This window comes from Pristiophorus japonicus, unplaced genomic scaffold (genome assembly GCF_044704955.1).
Source record: "Pristiophorus japonicus isolate sPriJap1 unplaced genomic scaffold, sPriJap1.hap1 HAP1_SCAFFOLD_2217, whole genome shotgun sequence".
Taxonomy (NCBI): Eukaryota; Metazoa; Chordata; class Chondrichthyes; family Pristiophoridae; genus Pristiophorus; species Pristiophorus japonicus.
In genome coordinates, this window is record NW_027251927.1 from 1 (window position 1) to 21,518 (window position 21,518).

A 21,518-nucleotide genomic window follows, 5' to 3' on the forward strand; every position below is an offset into this window, starting at 1 on the left:
GGGGGGAAGAGAGGAGGGGGGAAGAGAGGGGGGGGAAGAGAGGGGGGGAAGAGGGGGGGGAAGAGAGGGGGGGGGAAAGAGAGGGGGGAAGAGAGGGGGGAAGAGAGGGGGGGGGAAGAGAGGGGGGGGGAAGAGAGGGGGGGGAGAGAGGGGGGGATAGAGAGGGGGGGGGGGGAGAGTCTGTAGGGTAAAGATCACAGACAGTGTCTGTAGGGTAAAGATCTGCCGATGACCAGTTACAATTCTGCAACGGATGGCCCTGAACCATTAGGGAAGCAAACATACGGTGCCCCTCGGGAGGACAATATTGGCCAGCAGGCAGAGTTGATGTGGCAGTTGTTTATGCAAGTCCAATCTGCTTGCACAGGGTCTTCCTGTTCAGGTTGCCATGGCCCAATTACTCGTTCACTAAAGATTTTATGCGGTTTAATTTGCTTCTGTGCGAGTACGCTCACAATGAATTCATTGAACATTACGTCATTTCATTGTCAAAGGAGAAAAGCAAAGAAGAGTTCTCGCTGTTCCTGTGGCCCATGCGGTGGTTGGGCACGGACTGATCTCCAGCTTGCCTCGCCTCAGTCACGGTCACATTTTGCTTCTCATATTTCTCGTCTCCCAGTTTAGCCAGATTGGCTTCCGCGACATTCGCCGCCTGCCGATCCTCTGTCTCACTTGCGTCCACATCCCGCAGTGGGATTAATTCAGACGAATGCTTGCCAGTTTCCACTTCACGCAAGGTTTGGTAAGGTCCACGGGTCGAGGTGCTACATAGCAAGCTGAACTCAAACTCTTTCCTGGAGTAGAAAATGACCTCCAGCATGTAATAAATGGACCAGAAGATGGTAAAACAGCCCAGCAGCAGCAGCAACTAAGAGAAGAGAAACAGACTTTGTATTTAATCGTTTCTTACGTTGTTCCCTCAGTCATTTTTACTTAATATCTTAATATTTTCCTACCCCGCCCACCCCTCCCACCCTCCCCAAAGGCCAGAACTTGCACTGGGTACAGTCACACAAGCAGACGTATCTCCCCAAAGCGGCCATTCCTCACATCTGAGTTTGGGGAAGAAGCATCAGCTCCAACAGGGAGTGTCTGGAGGCCACTCAACTTGGCAAGGTTCAATAGTAGCTGAAAGAAAGAGGATTCTGGGAACTAGGTGGGCACATGGGATTAGGAAGCCTGCTCATGCGGAGGCTAAACGGCAACACAAATTGGTTGGGCTGGACAACCCGTTTCCTTGTTGTGATCTCATAGAAACATAGAAAATAGGTGCAGGAGCAGGCCATTCGGCCCTTCTAGCCTGCACCACCATTCAATGAGTTCATGGCTGAACATGCAACTTCAGTACCCCATTCCTGCTTTCTCGGCATACCCCTTGATCCCCCGAGTAGTAAGGACTTCATCCAACTCCTTTTTGAATATATTTAGTGAATTGGCCTCAACAACTTTCTGTGGTAGAGAATTCCACAGGTTCACCACTCTCTGGGTGAAGAAGTTTCTCCTCATCTCGGTCCTAAATGGCTTACCCCTTATCCTTAGACTGTGACCCCTGGTTCTGGACTTCCCCAACATTGGGAACATTCTTCCTGCATCTAACCTGTCTAAACCCGTCAGAATTATAAAGGTTTCTATGAGGTCCCCTCTCATTCTTCTGAACTCCAGTGAATACAAGCCCAGTTGATCCAGTCTTTCTTGATAGGTCAGTCCCGCCAGTCTGGTGAACCTTCGCTGCACTCCCTCAATAGCAAGAATGTCCTTCCTCAGGTTAGGAGACCAAAACTGTACACAATACTCCAGGTGTGGCCTCACCAAGGCCCTGTACAACTGTAGCAACACCTCCCTGCTCTGTACTCAAATCCCCTCGCTATGAAGGTCAACATGCCATTTGCTTTCTTAACCGCCTGCTGTACCTGCATGCCAACCTTCAATGACTGATGTACCATGACACCCAGGTCTGGTTGCAACTCCCCTTTTCCTAATCTGTCACCATTCAGATAATAGTCTGTCTCTCTGTTTTTACCACCAAAGTGGATAACCTCACATTTATCCACATTATACTTCATCTGCCATGCATTTGCCCACTCACCTAACCTATCCAAGTCGCTCTGCAGCCTCATAGCATCCTCCTCGCAGCTCACACTGCCACCCAACTTAGTGTTATCCGCAAATTTGGAGATACTACAATTAATCCCCTCGTCTAAATCATTAATGTACAGTGTAAACAGCTGGGGCCCCAGCACAGAACCTTGCGGTACCTCACTAATCACTGCCTGCCATTCTGAAAAGTCCCCATTTACTCCTACTCTTTGCTTCCTATCTGACAACCAGTTCTCAATCCATGTCAGCACACTACCCCCAATCCCATGTGCTTTAACTCTGCACATTAATCTCTTGTGTGGGACCTTGTCGAAAGCCTTCTGAAAGTCCAAATATACCACATCAACTGTTTCTCCCTTGTCCACTCTACTGGAAACATCCTCAAAAAATTCCAGAAGATTTGTCAAGCATGATTTCCCTTTCATAAATCCATGCTGACTTGGACCTATCATGTCATCTCTTTCCAAATGCACTGCTATGACATCCTTAATAATTGATTCCATCATTTTACCCACTACCGATGTCAGGCTGACCGGTCTATAATTCCCTGTTTTCTCTCTCCTTCCTTTTTTAAAAAGTGGGGTTGCATTGGCTACCCTCCACTCCATAGGAACAGATCCAGAGTCAATGGAATGTTGGAAAATGACTGTCAATGCATCCGCTATTTCCAAGGCCACCTCCTTAAGTACTCTGGGATGCAGTCCATCAGGCCCTGGGGATTTATCGGCCTTCAATCCCATCAATTTTCCCAACACAATTTCCCGACTAATAAGGATTTCCCTCAGTTCCTCCTCCTTACTAGACCCTCTGACCCCTTTTATATCTGGAAGGTTGTTTGTGTCCTCCTTAGTGAATACCGAACCAAAGTACTTGTTCAATTGGTCCGCCATTTCTTTGTTCCCCGTAATGACTTCCCCTGATTCTGACTGCAGGGGACCTATGTTTGTCTTTACTAACCTTTTTCTCTTTACATATCTATAGAAACTTTTGCAATCCGCCTTAATGTTCCCTGCAAGCTTCTTCTCGTACTCCATTTTCCCTGCCCTAATCAAACCCTTTGTCCTCCTCTGCTGAGTTCTAAATTTCTCTCAGTCCCCGGGTTCACTGCTATTTCTGGCCAATTTGTATGCCACTTCCTTGGCTTTAATATTATCCCTGATTTCCCTTGATAGCCACGGTTGAGCCACCTTCCCTTTTTTATTTTTACGACAGACAGGAATGTACAATTGTTGTAGTTCATCCATGCGGTCTCTAAATGTCTGCCATTGCCCATCCACAGTCAACCTCTTAAGTATCATTCGCCAATCTATCCTAGGCAATTCACGCCTCATACCTTCAAAGTTACCCTTCTTTAAGTTCTGGACCATGGTCTCTGAATTAACTGTTTCATTCTCCATCCTAATGCAGAATTCCACCATATTATGGTCACTCTTCCCCAAGGGGCCTCGCACAACGAGACTGCTAATTAATCCTCTCTCATTACACAACACCCAGTCTAAGATGGCCTCCCCCTAGTTGGTTCCTCGACATATTGGTCTAGAAAACCATCTCTTATGCACTCCAGGAAATCCTCCTCCACCGTATTGCTTCCAGTTTGGTTAGCCCAATGTAAGTGCATATTAAAGTCACCCATTATAACTGCTGCACCTTCATTGCATGCACCCCTAATTTCCTGTTTGATGCCCTCCCCAACATCACTACTACTGTTTGGAGGTCTGTACACAACTCCCACTAACGTTTTTTGCCCTTTGGTGTTCTGCAGCTCTACCCATATAGATTCCACATCATCCAAGCTAATGTCCTTCCTAACTATTGTATTAATCTCCTCCTTAACCAGCAATGCTACCCCACCTCCTTTTCCTTTTATTCTATCCTTCCTGAATGTTGAATACCCCTGGATGTTGAGTTCCCAGCCCTGATCATCCTGGAGCCACGTCTCTGTAATCCCAATCACATCATATTTGTTAACATCTATTTGCACAGTTAATTCATCCACCTTATTACGGATACTCCTTGCATTAAGACACAAAGCCTTCAGGCTTGTTTTTTTAACACCCTTTGTCCTTTTAGAATTTTGCTGTACAGTGGTCCTTTTTGTTCTTTGCCTTGGGTTTCTCTGCCCTCCACTTTTCCTCATCTCCTTTCTGTCTTTTGCTTTTGTCTCCTTTTTGTTTCCCTCTGTCTCCCTGCATTGGTTCCCATCCTCCTGCCATATTAGTTTAACTCTTCCCCAACAGCACGAGCAAACACTCCCCCTGGGACATTGGTTCCGGTCCTGCCCAGGTGCAGACCGTCCAGTTTGTACTGGTCCCACCTCCCCCAGAACCGGTTCCAATGCCCCAGGAATTTGAATCCCTCCCTGCTGCACCACTGCTCAAGCCACGTATTCATCTGCGCTATCCTGCGATTCCTACTCTGACTAGCACGTCGCACTGGTAGCAATGCCGAGAATACTACTTTTGAGGTCCTACTTTTTAATTTAGCTCCTCGCTCCTTAAATTCGTTTCGTAGGACCTCATCCCTTTATTTACCAATGTGCACCACGACAACTGGCTGTTCTCCCTCCCTTTTTAGAATGTCCTGCACCCGCTCAGAGACATCCTTGACCCTTGCACCAGGGAGGCAACATACCATCCTGGAGTCTCGGTTGCGGCCGCAGAAACGCCTATCTATTCCCCTTACAATTGAATCCCCTATCACTATCGCTCTCCCACTCTTTTTCCTGCCCTCCTGTGCAACAGAGCCAGCCACGGTGCCATGAACTTGGCTGCTGCTGCCCTCCCCTGATGAGTCATCCCCCCCAAACAGTACCCAAAGCAGTGTATCTGTTTTGCAGGGGGATGACCACAGGGGACCCCTGCACTACCTTCCTTGCACTGCTCTTCCTGCTGGTCTTCCATTCCCTATCTGGCTGTGGACCCTTTCCCTGCAGTACAACCAACTCGCTACATGTGCTACTCACGTCATTCTCAGCATCGTGGATGCTCCAGAGTGAATCCATCCTCAGCTCCAACTCCGCAACGCGGTCCGTCAGGAGCTGGAGGCGGATACACTTCCCGCACACGTAGTCGTCAGGAACACTGGTGTCGTCCCTGAGTTCCCACATGGTACAGGAGGAGCATAACACCCGACCGAGCTGTCCTGCCATGACTTAACCCTTAGATAAGCAACAACAATGCTAAAGTTTACTCACTGTTATAGAAGAGAAAAAAGAAAAGCTACTCACCAATCACCAGCCAATCACTTACCCCCTTGGCTGTGACGTCACCTTTCTGTTTCTTTCGACTTCTTTTTTGCCTTCTCCCTGTAGCTGCACCGGCTCGCCTTTTATCGGCCTCACCAACGGACCTCCTCGACGCTGGGCCCCGGACTCCCTGCTGTGCCTTTTATAGGCCTCACCAACGGACCTCCTCGACGCTGCTCCCGACTGCCGCTGATATAATTCCACACAAGGTTGATCCGGCCTTCATCCAAAGCCCACACCCCTGCACTTTTCAGTAGTTTCACTGGATAGCGATTAGGGGCAGGAACCCTGAATACTTTGGCCCCTTAGCTGGATCCGGGGCCACTGAGGCCACTTGTAGCTCTGGGTCTTCTGCGTTAGGTGAGCTTTTATCCCTGATGATTCTTTGCAGATTGGTCTTTCGAAGGCACCACAGTGCTCACTTCCTCGTTGGTTAACAACCTCTTAATCTAAGGCAGGTTGCTGTTCACAGAGACTGACCGCTCCTCACTAAAGCATAGCCAGAAAACTCTAGAAATGAACAGTGGGTTAAATGTCATCTGAAAGAAAGAGATAGGTCCATGGTTCGGGTGTAAATCAGATCGGTTCAAACTTATGGTTCTCTCTGAAACATGAGCCTAACTTTCTCTTTCAGATGTTGACGGACCAGCTATGTATTTCCAGCATCTTCTATCTTTATTTAGGATTCTCAGAATTTATACTTTCATATTTTTAACTTTTCTCATAATCACAAGGACCAAACGCAGAACTCTACTCTAATGCGAGATTATGTCCTTGACAAATGGTCCTCACCTCTGCTCACTGCCTCCTGCTACTGGCACTTTATTCGTTCTGGGATATGGGCGTCGCTGGCAAGGCCAGCATTTATTGCCCATCCCTAATTGCCCTTGAGAAGGTGGTGGTGAGCCGCCATTTCAGAGGGCAGTTAAGAGTCAACCACATTGCTGTGGGTCTGGAGTCACATATAGGCCAGACCGGGTAAGGGCGGCAGATTTCCTTCCCGAAAGGACATTAGAGAACCAGATGGGTTTTTACGACAATCCGGTGGTTTCATGGTCACCATTACTGATTCTAATTTCTCATTCCAGATTTATTTATTAACTGAATTTAAATTCCCGAGGGATTTGAACTCATGTTTCTGGATCATAAGAGCAGGGTCCTGGATTACGAATCCAGTAACATAACCACTATGCTCTCGCACTCGTTATTGGCATGGCGGAGATCAGAAACGTGATGGCTGAAGAATCAGCACAAAACAGATGCCATCGCTCAACTCTACTGCTCAAAGCTCCTCTTCCAGCCGTTCAAACCACCCTCCTTGCAAATTCTCCATTCCTTTGACTCTGCCTGCCCCCTCCTCATGCCTCGTTAATGGCAGCTGTGTCTTCAGCCGCCTAGGCCCTACACCCTGGAATTCCTTCCCTCAACCTCTTTCCTCTCCACCACACTCTCCTCCTTCAAGACCTTTCTTAAAATCCATCAGTTGACAATACTTTTAGTCACCCTCCTGATATCGCTTTTGGCTGAACATCCATTATTTGATTATGCCTCTGTGAAGTTCCTTGGAATATTTTTCTACATTAAAGGCACCATAAAAATGCACAATGTTGTTGACGAGACATCATCTCACTCGGTCTCTCAGGATCTGCCTCGCTTTCCATCTTGGTAACTCCTTCTGGTCCTTTCTCCGTGTCATCTCATATCTGCCAGTGCTCAATAAAAACTTCAATCAATTGGAGGGTGTTGTAGAAAACTACCCACAGTGCCACTGACATTACTCTGTGAGAACCATGATAACGCTCCTATGACCCACAAACACACTGGCTAACTGTGTCAGCGTCTCCTGCAATGGCAATGCATACCCTGTTAATGAGCTTAAATAGAAAGTCCTGTGCAGGGACTGTGGTCGTGATAGTCACTTGTGGATTGGACATTAAATTCACCTCCATGCCCATGACAGATAAATCTGGACCATTCAGAAAGGTCAAGGGTCAAAGTTTACATGGGGTGATGACCTGGAACTGCAACACCTGTGAGTACAACAACTTGTATTTTCTGGTGCCTTTAACGTAGTAAAATGTCCCAAGGCGCTTCACAGCAGTGTTATAAGACAAAACAAATAAATTTGACATCGAACCACAAAAGTAGAAATTAGTGCAGGTGACCAAAAGCGTGGCCACAGAGGTAGATTTTAAGGAGCGTCTTGAAGGAGGAAAGACAGGTAGGTAGAGAGGTAGAAAGGCAGAGAGGTTAAGGCAGGGAGTTCCAGAGATTGGGGCCTAGGCAACAGAAGACATGGTCACCGATGGTTGAGCGATTATAATCAGGGATGCTCAAGCGGGCAGAATTAGAGGAGCGCAGACATCTTGGGAGCTGTGAGGAAATTACAGAGATAGGGAGGGGCGAGGCCAAGGAGGGATTTGTAAACAAGGATGAGAATTTTGAAATTGAGGCGTGCTTAACTGGGAGCCAATGTAGGTCAGCGAGCACAGGGGTGATGGTGAGCGGGACTTGGCGCAAGTTAGGACACGGGCTGCCAAGGGAACCTCTAAATAATGGAGACGCCAACAACAGAAATGACTGGTTAGTAGTTGTGGCCAGTTCTTCCATTAAAAACTGGTGTGTGGTGTAACACATGATTCAAGTGATGCTATGCTGTAAAACGGCATTCAAAGATCACCAACCAAGCAATCTGGCTGATCAACCCCATCTGGGACCATTTTTAATGTGAAATCGGACTCCAAATAACTGGAGAAGCAGGAAGGAAGCGACACGTCACTGCCCATGTCGAGAAAAATGAGGAGATACAATTCCTCCAGCTGCACAACATTCACAACTGATTCTCTTAGTGAGCAACCTCTGGAAATCGGGCATTTTGTAATCAGGACAGCAAACCCCTTTACTAACACTTGAACGATGCACATCCACACCAGTTAAATATTTACAGATGCTTAATGGAATCTGTACTGGGATAAATATTACCTTCAGTGTGTTTGGTGTCATATAATTCCATTCCTGATCGGAGATCTCTAATCCAACGGCACAGGGCAGGGAGAAACTGTCGTTCAGGAATTGTCCACTCATAGCTTCTTCAACAACCCTTTGCAAAGTCAAAGAAACACGCAGTTAAAGACAACAATCGACTCCACTATTAAATCTTTGGAGTCGAACAGTGAGGTGCATCAGGGCTTTCTGAAGAAATGAGCTCCCCGTGGTGGCATGATGGGAAAGCAGTGTTTTTAAGCTTCCTCAGGTGTAGTCCAAGAAGACGGGACGATGGAAGGACTTTTTAAAAATTTATGCACGGGTTGAGCGTCGCTGTCGAGGCCAGCAGTGATTGCCCATCCCTAGTTGATCTTGGGGAGATGGTGGTGGGCCTTGATGGGCAATGTGCACAGTGTCAGCCGTGGCCCAGTGGGTGGCACACTCACCTCGGAGTCAGAAGGTTGTGGGTTCAATCTCACTCCAGAGACTTAAACACATAAATCCAGGCTGACACTCCCAGTGCAGTGCTGAGGGAGCGCTGCACTGTCGGAGGTCCCGTCTTTTGGATGAGACGGAAAACAGAGGCCCCGCCTGCCCTCTCAAGTGGATGTAAAAAATAAATCCCATACCACTATTTTGAAGGAGAGCAGGGGGAGTTATCCCTGGTGTCCTGGCCAATATTTATCCTTCAATCAACATAACAAAAACAGAATATCTGGTCATTATCACATTGCTGTGTGTGGGAGCTTGCTGTGTGCAAATTGGCTGTCGCGTTTCCCACATTACAACAGTGACTACACTCCAAAAAGTACTTAATTGGCTATAAAGCAATTTGAGACGTCCGGTGGTCATGAAAGGCGTTATATAAATGCAAGTCTTTCTTTTCTTGCTCTTGAACCGCTGCAATGCATGTGGTGAAGGTACCCTAACATTGCTGTTAGTCAACACCACAGGACTATCAGGTGTAAGCGATCCACCGTCTATTGGATGGATGAGCATTGATTTGTCTTTTCTTTCACTTTTTGTATGTTCACACTTGAATTCATCGCATTATCGTTGGATGTGGACTCTACCTGTAGTGACCCATATGACTTTGTTATATATACAGACTATAGAAATACTCTGTGTAGTCACTGTATAGTTGCATAAGATGGAGACTTGTTTGCCTGATGTACTATCAATACGGTTTACACTGTGTATATACATACTGGCACCATTAGAGGGTGCAACTGGTGGAGACCGGGGTTTCCTGCCCTGGTGGCAGGAACTGTATAAAAGGGGAGCCACCATGCGGCTGCCTCACTCTGGAGTTACAAATAAAGGACCAAGATTACTACAGTTTGAGTACATTGTCTCGTGGAGTCATTCATAGGTACATTACAGACATAATAGACTTGCTGATCTCAGTTGTATCTTTGAGAAGGAGGAAGAGAACATCTTTGGTGACCAACTAGTTCGAGAGCTGCAACCAGGAAATAAAAATTGATCCTGGGCGATAGTTCAAATCACTGGGCCCATTGTTAACATTATAAAGATATAATAATCTTGGAGCATCCGTCAGTATAGTACATTCAAGACAGAGATCGACAGATTTTTGGATATTAAGGGAATCCAGGGATATGGGGACAGTGCAGGAAAGTGGAGTTGAAGTAGAAGATCAGCCGTGATCTCATTGAATGGTGGAGCAGGCTCGAGGAGCTTAATGGCTTACTCCTAATTCTTATGGTCAAAGATATGGGTGTTTAGGAGGGTCTTAATGGAGAACGTCATCTCTAGCTCCTTTTACACAACTGCCGGTGACTGGCTCAAGAATACAACTGATAAAGAAGCAAGCTCCACGCTGTCCTCCTCCCTCCTTCCCGCTGCCAACTTGGCTGGGGAACAGCGAGCGTTGCAAAGGTCTTGGGGAGAAAAATTAATACAATGTGAACACATGCAAAGGAGTTTACCTCTGCCGCTGCTTGACATCTTCAAATGACCAGGAGGAGCCGTAGAGAGTGAGCTGCCATTGTTTGAGGGAGCCAGACTTCCGCTGAGGGTTCTCGCCTGGGCAGAGAGACAGAGATGATGAGAACTGGGATAGCCCTTTTTTAAAATATAAGCAGTCGGGAGAAAAAAAAAGCACAACTACTTCTGCTCAAACAGCACATTTTAGTTAACAAATCAAAACCGAAAGATACATTTCAGCTATTGCAGACTGAAGTATTGATCACATTAACAGCAGCTGTAGGGTTGAAAATTTTATTAAAGGGTGGAACAGGCTCGAGGGGCTGAATTGCCTCCTCCTATTCCTGTCAGCTGTGGCTCAGTGGGTAGCACTCTCGCCTCGGAGTCAGAAGGTTGTGGATTCAAGTCCCACTCCAGGAACTGGAGCACACAAATCTAGGCCAACACTCCAGTGCAGTTCTGAGGGAGCGCTGCGTTGTCGGAGGTGCCATCTTTCGAATAAGACGTTAAACCGAGGCCCCGTCTGCTCTCTCAGGTGGATGTATTTCAAAAAAGAGCAGAGGAGTTATCCCCAGTGTCCTGGCCAATATTTATTGCTCAATCAGCATCACTAAAACAGATTATCTGGTCTTTATAGACTAGGAAAGCCTCCAGTCAGTTTTGGTCAATGGTCTTTCGGTAAGTTTACTGAACCCAGTCTGGGTGGCAGCAGAGAAACTACAATTAGTCACTCCGAGAACTCTGCAATCCTCCAATTCTGGTCTCTTCTGCATCCTCGATTTCTGACGCCACTCCAATGGTGGCCGTGCCTTCGGCAGTCTGGGCTCTAAACTCTGGAATTCCCTCCCTAAACCTCCCTCCTCCTAGAGGACGCTCCTTAAAACCTACCTCCTCGACCAAGCTTTGGGTCACCTGTCCTAGTTATGTGGCTTGGGGTCAAATTTTTATCTGATAAAACTCCTGTGAAGTGCCTTGGGATGTTTTACTATATTAAAGGTGCTATATAAATAAAGTTGGTGTTGGGATAGGAAAGTGCATCATCATCATAGGCAGTGCCTCGGAATCGAGGAAGACTTGCTTCCACTCCTGAAGTGAGTTCTTTGGTGGCTGAACAGTCCAATACGAGAGCCACAGACTCTGGCACAGGTGGAACAGATAGTCGTTGAGGGAAGGGGTGGGTGGGGAGTCTGGTTTGCCGCACGCTCTTTCCGCTGCCTGCGCTTGATTTCTGCACGCTCTCGGCGTTGAGGCGCGAGGTGCTCAGCGCCCTCCCGGATGCACTTCCTCCACTTAGGGCGGTCTTGGGCCAGGGACTCCCAGTTGTCAGTGGGGATGTCGCACTTTATCAGGGAGGCTTTGAGGGTGCCCCTGTAACGTTTCCGCTGCCCTTCTTTGGCTCGTTTGCTGTGAAGGAGTTCAGAGTAGAGCGCTTGCTTTGGGAGTCTCTTGTCTGGCATGCGAACCATGTGACCTGCCCAGCGGAGCTGATCGAGTGTGGTCAGTGCTTCAATGCTGGGGATGTTAGTCTGGACGAGGACGCTGATGTTGGTGCACCTGTCCTCGTAGGGGATTTGTAGGATCTTGCGGAGACATTGTTGGTGGTATTTCTCCAGCGACTTGAGGTGTCTGCTGTACATGGTCCATGTCTCTGAGCCATACAGGAGGGCGGGTATTACTACAGCCCTGTAGACCATGAGCTTGGTGGTGGTTTTGAGGGCCTGGTCTTCAAACACTCTTTTCCTCAGGCGGCCGGAGGCAGCACTGGCGCACTGGAGGTTGTGTTGAATCTCATCGTCGATGTTGATAGGAGGCTCCCGAGATATGGGAAGAGGTCCAGGGTGACGGGCAGTGCTGTGCGGTGAGGCAGGCTGGTAGAGGACCTTTGTCTTATGCATGTTTAGTGTAAGGCCCATGCTTTCGTACACCTCAGTAAATACATCGACTATGTCCTGGAGTTCAGCCTCTGTATGTGTGCAGACGCAGGCGTTTTCCGCGTATTGTAGCTCGACAACAGAGTTTGGGGTGGTCTTGGACCTGGTCTGGAGACGGCGTAGTTTGAACAGGTTCCCACTGGGTATGTAGTTTAGTTCCACTCCAGCAGGGAGCTTTTTGACTGAGGTGGAGCATGGCGCCGAGAAAGATTGAGAAGAGTGTTGGGGCGATGACGCAGCCCTGTTTGAAACATAGAAACATAGAAAATAGGTGCAGGAGTAGGCCATCCGGTCCTTCGAGCCTGCAGCGCTATTCAATAAGATCATGGCTGATCATTCCCTCAGTACCCCTTTCCTGCTTTCTCTCCATACTCCTTGATCCCCTTAGCCGTAAGGGCCACATCTAACTCCCTCTTGAATATATCCAATGATCTGGCATCAACAACTCTCTGGGCAGGGAATTCCATAGGTTAACAACTCTCTGAGTGAAGAAGTTTCTCCTCATCTCAGTCCTAAATGGCCTATCCCTTATCCTAAGACTGTGTCCCCTGCTTCTGGACTTCCTCAACATCGAGAACATTCTTCCCGCATCTAACCTGTCCAGTCCCGTTAGAATCTTATACGTTTTTAATGAGATCTCCTCTCATCCTTCTAAACTCCAGTGAATAAAGGCCCAATTGATCCAGTCTCTCCTCATATGACAGTTCAGCCATCCCTGGAATTAGTCTGGTGAACCTTCGCTGCACTCCTTCAACAGCAAGAATGTCCTTCCTCAGATTAGGAGACCAAAACTGTACACAATATTCGAGGTGGGGCCTCACCAAGGCCCTGTACAACTGCAGTAAGACCTCCCTGCTCCTATACTCAAATCCCCTAGCTATGACCAACATACCATTTGCCTTCTTCACCGCCTGCCGTACCTGCATGCCCATTTTCAGTGACTGATGAATCATGACATCTAGGTCTCGTTTCACCTCCCCTTTTCCTAGTCTGCCGCCATCCAGATAATATTCTGCTTCGTGTTTTTGCCCCCAAAATAGATAACCTCACATTTATCCACATTATACTGCATCTGCCAAGCATTTGCCTACTCACCTAACATGTCCAAGTCACCCTACAGCCTCTTAGCGTCCTCCTCATAGCTCACACCGCCACTCAGTTTAGTGTCATCTGCAAACTTGGAGATATTACACTCTATTCCTTCATCTAAATCATTAATGTATATTGTAAAGAGCTGGGGTCCCAGCACTGAGCCCTGCGGCACTCCACTAGTCACTGCCTGCCATTCTGAAAAGGACCCGTTTGTCCCGACTCTCTGCTTCCTGTCTGCCAACGAGTTCTCTATCCACATCAATACATTACCCCCAATACCATGCACTTTGATTTTGCACACCAATCTCTTGTGCGGGACCTTGTCAAAAGCCTTTTGAAAATCCAAATACACCACATCCACTGGTTCTCCCTTGTCCACTCTGCTCGTTACATCCTCAAAAAATTCCAGAAGGTTTGTCAAGCATGATTTCCCTTTCATAAATCCATGCTGACTTGGTCCGATCCTATCACTGCTTTCCAAATGCGCTGCTATTTCATCCTTAATGATTGATTGCAACATTTTCCCCACTACTGATGTCAGGCTAACTGATCTATAATTACCCCTTTTCTCTCTCCCTCCTTTTTTAAAAAGTGGTGTTACATTAGCTACCCTCCCATCCATAAGAACTGATCCAGAGTCGATAGACTGTTGGAATATGATCACCAATGCATCCACTATTTCTAGGGCCACTTCCTTAAGTACTCTGGGATGCAGACTATCAGGCCCCGGGGATTTATCGGCCTTCAATCCCATCAATTTCCCTAACACAATTTCCCGCCTAATAAGGATATCCTTCAGTTCCCCCTTCTCACGAGACCCTCGGTCCCCTAGTACTTTTGGTCCGGACGTGGATTGGGTCTGTGATGGGGGCATCCGTAATAGAGGAGGATGCTCCATAGACGTTCGCGGTTGACAGTATCAAAGGCCTTTGTAAGGTCGAAGGCGGCCATGTATAAGGACTGGCGCCGTTCCCTGCATTTTTCCTGTAGCTGTTGCGCTGCAACAGTCATGTCCATTTGTGCCCCATTGGGGCCGAAATTCGCACTGTGACTCCGGGAGGAGCTCCTCGGCCATGGGAAGAGGACAGTTGAGGAGGACTCTAGCGACGACTTTCCCAGTGGCTGATAGTACGGAGATTCCCCTGTAGTTGTCGCAGTCGGACTTGTCCCCTTTTTGAAAGATGGTCACGATTACTGCATCTCTGAGATCCCCCGGCATGCTCTCCTCCCTCCAGATGAGAGGAAGGTGCGGGGTGAATGTGGCTAGCATTCTTGCTCCTGATTGCTATCCAATGGTCCTGCTGGAAAGTTTTACGGTGTCAAGTGAAGTCTCGGAACAGGTTTGGGAGTGATGCCTACCAGAGTGGTATAGTCCCCCAACACCCACTGTCCAGGCCCACACTTGCGGAATGGATATTTAGATGAGGTACTTGAGGATGGACTGCCACCGAAAACTACACAGGGCATGAGCTGAAAGCTTCATGAGAGGAAGAGAGAAAATCTGTAAAAACGAAGGAATTCTGCAGACTCAGGGTTCCGAGTGGTGAGTAAGACAGATTTGTACCCCTGTAATCACAAGGAGCCAGGGCCTGGCCTCAACGTGCTGTCAGTGTCAATTGTGAAGCAGCAACCAGTTGTCTCCCCAAGGGAGCAGTGTAGATGTTAGTCATCTTTGCTAACTCGATCAATAATTCTAAATCGAAGCTTGATAGATTCTTGCTGGCCAAGGGTGTGGAGCCAAGGTGGGTGGGTGGAGTTAGGATACAGATCAGCCACAATCTCACTGAAGGGTGGAACAGGCTCAAGGAGCTGAACTGCCACCTCCTGTTTCTGTCAGCTCTGGCTCAGTGGGTAGCACTCTCGCCTCTGAGTCAGAAGGTTGTGGGTTCGACTCCCACGCCAGGGACTTGTGCACAACAATCTAGGCTGACACTCTAGTGCAGTGCTGAGGGAGTGCTGCACTGTAGGAGGTGCCGTCTTTCGGATGAGATGTTAAACCGAGGCCCCGTCTGCTCTGTCAGAGTGGACGAAAAGATTCCACGGCACTATTTCAAAGAAGAGCAGGGAGGTTATCCCTGGTGTCCTGGCCAATATTTATCCCTCAATCAACATAACCAAAAACCAGATTATCTGGTTTGTGGGAGCTTGCTGTGCGCAAATTGGCTGCTGCCTTTCCCACATTACAACAGTGACTACACTCCAAAAGTACTTCATTGGCTGTAAAGCGCTTTGAGACATCCGGTGGTCGTGAAAGACGCTATATAAATGCAAGTCTTTCTCTTTCTTTTCCTATCCCTCCACCACCAGCCTGAACCAGATCATCAAAGCTAATGAGTAGGTTGGAATGGCACTGGGGGATTTCGTGAAGAAGGGGTGGGGGAAGAGGAAAGAGACAAGAATATCCCGTAGAGATTATCTGTGACTTACAAGGGTACGGAATCAAACCCTTTTAATCGGTTATTTTTAGAAAGTATGTGCAATAATGGATGAGATCCAGCTTCTGGGAAATGCACAAAAATTTTCAGGTCACTGGGAATAAATTCCTTAAAAGCTTTCAAAATCAAATTATTCAGAATGAAACGCTTGTCAAATAAAGAGTACAGTTAGTCCAATGATGCTAACCTGTAGTGCTTGTAATTTTGATGAAGATGGAATGAAAAAATAAATCAAGTTGGTGACTGATCCTTGCACATTAGCTTTCTATTCAGCTGGCAGTAATTCGAGTCGGTTTAGCTGAGTCGGGATCACTCTCGTTCGAGTCACAAGCCGGAGATGAGGGGGTTGACTTAATGAGGGAAGGTCGAGTAGGTTGGGCCTCTACTCATTGGAATTCAGAAGAGGTGATCTTATCGAAACGTATAAAATTATGAGGGGGGCTTGATGCAGAGAGGATGTTTCCACTGATGGGGGAGACTGGAACTAGGGGGCATAATCTTAGAATGAGGGGCCACCCATTTAAAACAGATATGAGGAGGAATTTCTTCTCTCAGAGGGTTGTAAATCTGTGGAATTTGCTGCCTCAGAGAGCTGTGGAAGCTGGGTCATTGATAAATTTAAGACAGAGATAGACAGTTTCTTAACCTATAAGGGAGTAAGGGGTTATAGGGAGCAGGCGGGGAAGTGGAGCTGAGTCCATGATCGGATCAGCCATGATCTTATTGAATGCGGAGCAGGTTCGAGGGGCCATATGGCCTACTCCTGCTCCTATTTCTTATGTTCTTATGTAAGCTCCGCTCCAGATAGCCAATCTCTGCTGACATCTCAGTGCTGGGCTTCTACTTTGTCAGAGGTGCTATCTTTCAGCGGACACAGCAAACCGAGGCTCCAGCTGCCAGTTCAGGTGGTCGTAAAATATCCCAAGAAGAACAGGGAGTTCTCCCAATGTCCTTGTCAACATGCCTGCCTCTACCGCTACTAAAACGAGAGTAGCTGCCCATTAATCTCTTTTGTTGCTTAGGGGGCGCTGCCTTATGCAAATCCAGTGTCATTTTTGCCTGCATAGCAACAGTGGTTGCATTCCGAAGGGCACTCACCACAATCAAAGCGCTTGGTGATGCCGTGGGGACTTGTCAAGATAGCATATAAATGCAAATTCTCTCAGAGAAAGAGAGAAAAAGAGAGAGGAAAGTGAACATGAAGGAGAAGGGAACATAAAAACGAGTTAATTAATGAAGTGTCATGTTACCCATGAGCTGGGAACCCGCTTTTTGAGGAAGAAAGCTCGTCAGCAAAAAGAGAAAAAAAAAACATCAAAACTGAACTCTAGAAAAGTGGGATGCAAGAGGATATAGTTCAGGATCAGGGCAGGACGTGAAAATATAGCCAGTGCCAGATAACACACAAAAGAAAATACAACCTCGAGCAGTGGCCAATTATAGGACCATTCCAGTGTGTCAAGTTTCCCCAGTGGAAATGACAGATGGAAAGAGGCCGAGACAGAGAGATTTCTGAGCTCAGACAGAAGTTGGACGGTGCAAGGCAGAGCTAATGAACAACAGATAAATGTACAACGGACCAGGGAAAGCAGAAAGGAAGCACTGTTCCTCTCTAAGCTTGCACCCGGCTATCATCTATAAAAAGGGTTGTAGTGACAGAGCACATGGGTGTATGCATGCACTGCACTGTGGGCTGGGAGGCTGCATGCTAAATTAGTGCTTACCCAATCCAAAAAAGAACCATAGATCGTCATCTTTACTTTTCATTTATCAACCCAGACGTGACTAATGTCATTGACAAGACAAGCCCATGTGAGCTGAAAACCAAGATAAACGCTCCCGGTGGCTTATTGGCTCAATGCACTGCCAGGCGTGCTGGAACAGGAAGATCCCAGACTTGATTTCCCAGTCTGTGTTGAGTTGGCTTCCATTGGCTTCAAAGATCCCAGGGTTGGGGGAAGGGAGAGGGTAGCCAGAATTCCTATCCCTGAACATCACCCAGTTCCCACTGCTGAAAAGCGCATGCCTGCGGCCTCTAGGTGTGAACACGATCGGGTTCTGCTGCAGTGTCTACGATCGAATAGCCTCATGATAACATAACATAAGAAATAGGAGCAGTAGTTCATGGCTGATCTGATCCTGGCCTCAACTCCACTTCCCTGCCCGCTCCCCATAACTTTTGACTCCCTTATCGTTCAAAAATCTGCCTATCTCCACCTTAAATATATTCAATGACCCAGCCTTCACAGCTCGCTGGGGCAGAGTATCCCACAGATTTACGACCCCCAGAGAAGAAATTCCTTCTGATCTCAGTTCTAAATGAACGATCCCTTATTATTAAACTATGCCCCCAAGTTCTAGATTCCCCACGAGTGGAAACATCCTCTCTGCATCTACCTTGTCGAGCCCCCTCAGTATCTTATATGTTTCAATAAGATCACCTCTCATTCTTCTAAACTCCAATGAGTATAGGCCCAACCTTTCTTCATACTCACTGTCGAGCTTTGCAGGTGAAGAACGGTCAACTTGGATGGAGCACTGTAGGGCTTCCATTGCTGTGGAACTCAGGTCGCTGATTGAAGTGTGGGCAGGCACAGCAGAAGGGGCGAAGGAGCAGCAAGAGTTTGTAGAGGGAAGTGACCAGAGCTCGGGAGAGACGTGAGTTTGGGGCTCAGAAGAGCTGAGGGCCCAGGGGCAGCACAGGCCAGGCCACACTGCGATATGTGTGCGCACTAGTTCCGTGCAGCAGAGCTGGTCTCCTGTCGTCTTGGTTAATCTTTGCCACTGGACCAAGACCTAGCTCTGTCAAGCCCGTGTGGTGGCTGGTGTGCAACGGCCACCCCAGGTTAAAAGAATCCACACACAGGCATCTTCCACCCTTCAGGATGTAGTTCGGGACCTGGAATATTAGGTCCTTCATTGAAACACCTGTGAACTCATTCTTTGTTGGCGTGGAAGCAAGTCACCCTCGCTTCGAGAGACCGCCTATGATGATGATGGGAACTCTACACCATTATGAGCCATCAGCCTAGAAATTTCATGCCATTTTTGAACTTGGAATGAGCATGATCTGGGCGGGAGGTGGGGAATTTAATTCTGCCCAGGTTTCCACTGCTACTTCATCCATTGCTCCCACCCACCTCCTCCTTTGTGACAGCACTTTCCGAAGCAGGGCTGGCTTTGTGGTGGGCTACCCTGGGCTTATTGCCGGTTCCTCCCAGCGCTACGTATACCCGCATGAAGCATGAAGCAGGCTTTCGAATGACATGGAATGTTACAGCAGAGAAACACGCCATTCGGCCCAACAGGTTCGTGCCGGTGTTTATGCTCTACACGAGCCTCCTCCCGCTGCCTCTAATAGTAACAACGTTTATTTATATAGCGCCTTTAACGTAGTAAAACGTCCCAAGGCGCTTCACAACAGTGTTACCTGACAAAACAGATAAATTTGATACCGAGCCACAAAAGAAGAAATTAAGGCAGATAAAGAAATAGGTTTGAAGGAGCGTCTTACAGGAGGAAAGAGAGGTAGAGAGAGGGAGAGGTTTAGGGAGGGAGTTCCAGAGCTTAGGGCCCAGGCAGCTGAAGGCACGTCCACCGATGGTTGAGCAGTTATAACGAAGGATGTTCAAGAGGCCAGAATTTGAGGAGGGCAGATATCTTGTGGCGTTGTAGGGCTGAAAAAGTTTACAGAGATAGGGAGGGGCAAGGCCATGGAGTGAGAATTTTGAAATCGAGGCGTTGTTTAACTGGGAGCCAATGTAGGTCAGAAAGTAGGGTGATGGGTGATCTTGACTTGGTGCGAGTTAGGACACGGGCTGCTGAGTTTTGGATGACCTCAAGTTTATGTAGTGTAGAATGTGGGAGGCCAGCCAGGAGCGAATTGGAGTAGTCCAGTCTAGAGGTAACAAAGGAATGAATGAGGGTTTCTACTCATCCAGTACTGGATGTCGGACAAGCAGTGTGACAATTTAGATACCAGGCAGGGGTCGAGAGAAGTGGTGGAGAGGTAGAGCTGGGTGTCGTCAGTGTACATGTGGAAACTGACTCCGTGTTTTCGGATGGTATCTCCAAGGGGCAGCATATAGATGAGAAATAAGAGGGAGGGCCAAGGACAGATCCTTGGGGGACACCAGAGGACACCATTGCAGAATATTTTCTGGATTTTTTTATCAAGAGATCCTTCTACTCCTTTCTGATGCATGTCCTCATCCAGCCTCTCCTTAATTGCATCTATGCTAACAACCTAAACTACTCCGTGTGGCAGGCCCATACGTGGGTCTGCCGTATCCCAATGACAATTGATCAGAGAGATTGATTGCTTTTAGATAAGTGACAGAAGAATCCCAGAGGAGGCAACCTACCCTTTCAAGGGAGCAGCCTGCGTTCCCTGTCCTTCCCGGACTGAACGGCAAAGTACTGATCTAAAACCCTACTGGCTCCGAGGAGCGGGCACCCTAATTGGTCTTGGTGCTTATGCCCCCGTTATTTACCTGTCCCCAGGATTTGCGATGAGGACAAGCAGGCATTCGGAAGTCCCGTCCTGTTACACTGCCAGTGGAGGAACTAGGATTCTGGCATTTCTAGGCCACTATCTCCAGGAGAGGAGGGGAGAAAATTAAGAAATAGCAAAGAGAGCTCCGTTACAGGATGCCATCTTCACATTTCCAACAAGCTCTGGAATAAAAGTTTGTTTGTGTCGTCAGAGAATCTTACAGCACAGAATAAATTTAAGACAGAGATAGACAGTTTCTTAACCGATAAGGGAATACGGGGTTATGGGGAGCGGGTGGGGAAGTGGACCTGAGTCCATGGTCGGATCAGCCATGATCGTATTAAATGGCGGAGCAGGCTCGAGGGGTCGTATGACCTACTCCTTTCTTATGTTCTTATTAGGAGGCCGCCATTTGGTCCATCGTGCCGGTGCAGGCTCTTTGAAAGAGCTGTCCAATTTAGTCCTGTTACCCAGCTCTTTCCCCATAGCCCTGCAAAGTTGCACAACATTCCCTTTCACTTGGGATGCCTGAAACCGTAAGCTGAACTACATCCCATCAATTTTGCATTCAGTAATTTCATCTCCTGCCGCACTATGATGAGCCTGGTTACCTAGATCACGAATGACCATCTTGTAGATGCCTTCCGCCCTCTCACCCCAGCATCGCACAGTAGAATACATCCAGTCGGTGAAGCCAGAAGCATCCCTGTACGGAGGAAGACAACAGATTGAGTAGTTAGTCAGCGATTATCTTCTAGCCTGCTCATTTAGTGGAATATGTGTGGACTCCCTCTTACATTTATATAGCGCCTTTCACAACCTCAGGACGTCCCAAAGCGCTTTACAATAAATGAAGTACTTTTGAAGTGTAGTCACTGTTGTAATGTGGGAAACATGACAGCCAATTGCACACAGCAAGCTCCCACAAACAGCAATGTGATAATGACAAGATAATGTTTTTGTTATGTTTAATTGAGGGATAAATATTGGCCAGGACACCGGGGATAACTCCCCTACTCTTCCTCGAAATAGTGCCATGGGGATCTGTGACCTGAGAGAGCAGACGGGGCTTCGGGTTAACGTCTCATTGAAAGCCGGCACCTCCGACACTGCAGCACTCCCTCAGCACTGCACTGGGAGTGTCAGCCTGGAATTTTGTAGTCAAGTCTCCGGAGTGGGATTTGAACCCACAAGCTTCTGACTCGGAGGCGAGAGTGCTGCCCACTGAGCCACGGCAGACAAACAACTGCTAATGACCCATACGGGGATCAAACCTGCGGCCTTGCTGTTAT

General features: G+C 47.7%; 1 protein-coding gene across 1 annotated transcript; it reads right to left on the reverse strand.

Annotated features, from left to right (window-relative positions):
* Window positions 1-409: 409 nt before the first annotated feature.
* Window positions 410-21,002, reverse strand: LOC139245510 (proprotein convertase subtilisin/kexin type 7-like). Its single transcript, XM_070871175.1, has 4 exons — window positions 20,838-21,002; window positions 10,276-10,372; window positions 8,324-8,441; window positions 410-868 (listed from the first exon to the last, which is right to left on the reverse strand). The coding sequence occupies exons 1-4, from the start codon at window positions 20,905-20,907 to the stop codon at window positions 473-475; spliced, it is 681 nt and encodes a 226-aa protein (XP_070727276.1). The 5' UTR covers window positions 20,908-21,002; the 3' UTR covers window positions 410-472.
* Between the last annotated feature and the right edge of the window lie 516 nt (window positions 21,003-21,518).

What these genes read in the sequence shown, in the direction of transcription:
- LOC139245510 (XM_070871175.1), bottom strand. Translation starts at nt 20,907, where the DNA reads ATGTATTCTACTGTGCGATGCTGGGGTGAGAGGGCGGAAGGCATCTAC. An exon ending in GATGTCAAGCAGCGGCAGAG is followed by an intron (nt 8,442 to 10,275) that starts GTAAACTCCTTT and finishes GACTTTGCAAAG; the next exon opens with GGTTGTTGAAGAAGCTATGA. An exon ending in TGACACCAAACACACTGAAG is followed by an intron (nt 869 to 8,323) that starts GTAATATTTATC and finishes CTCTTCTCTTAG; the next exon opens with TTGCTGCTGCTGCTGGGCTG.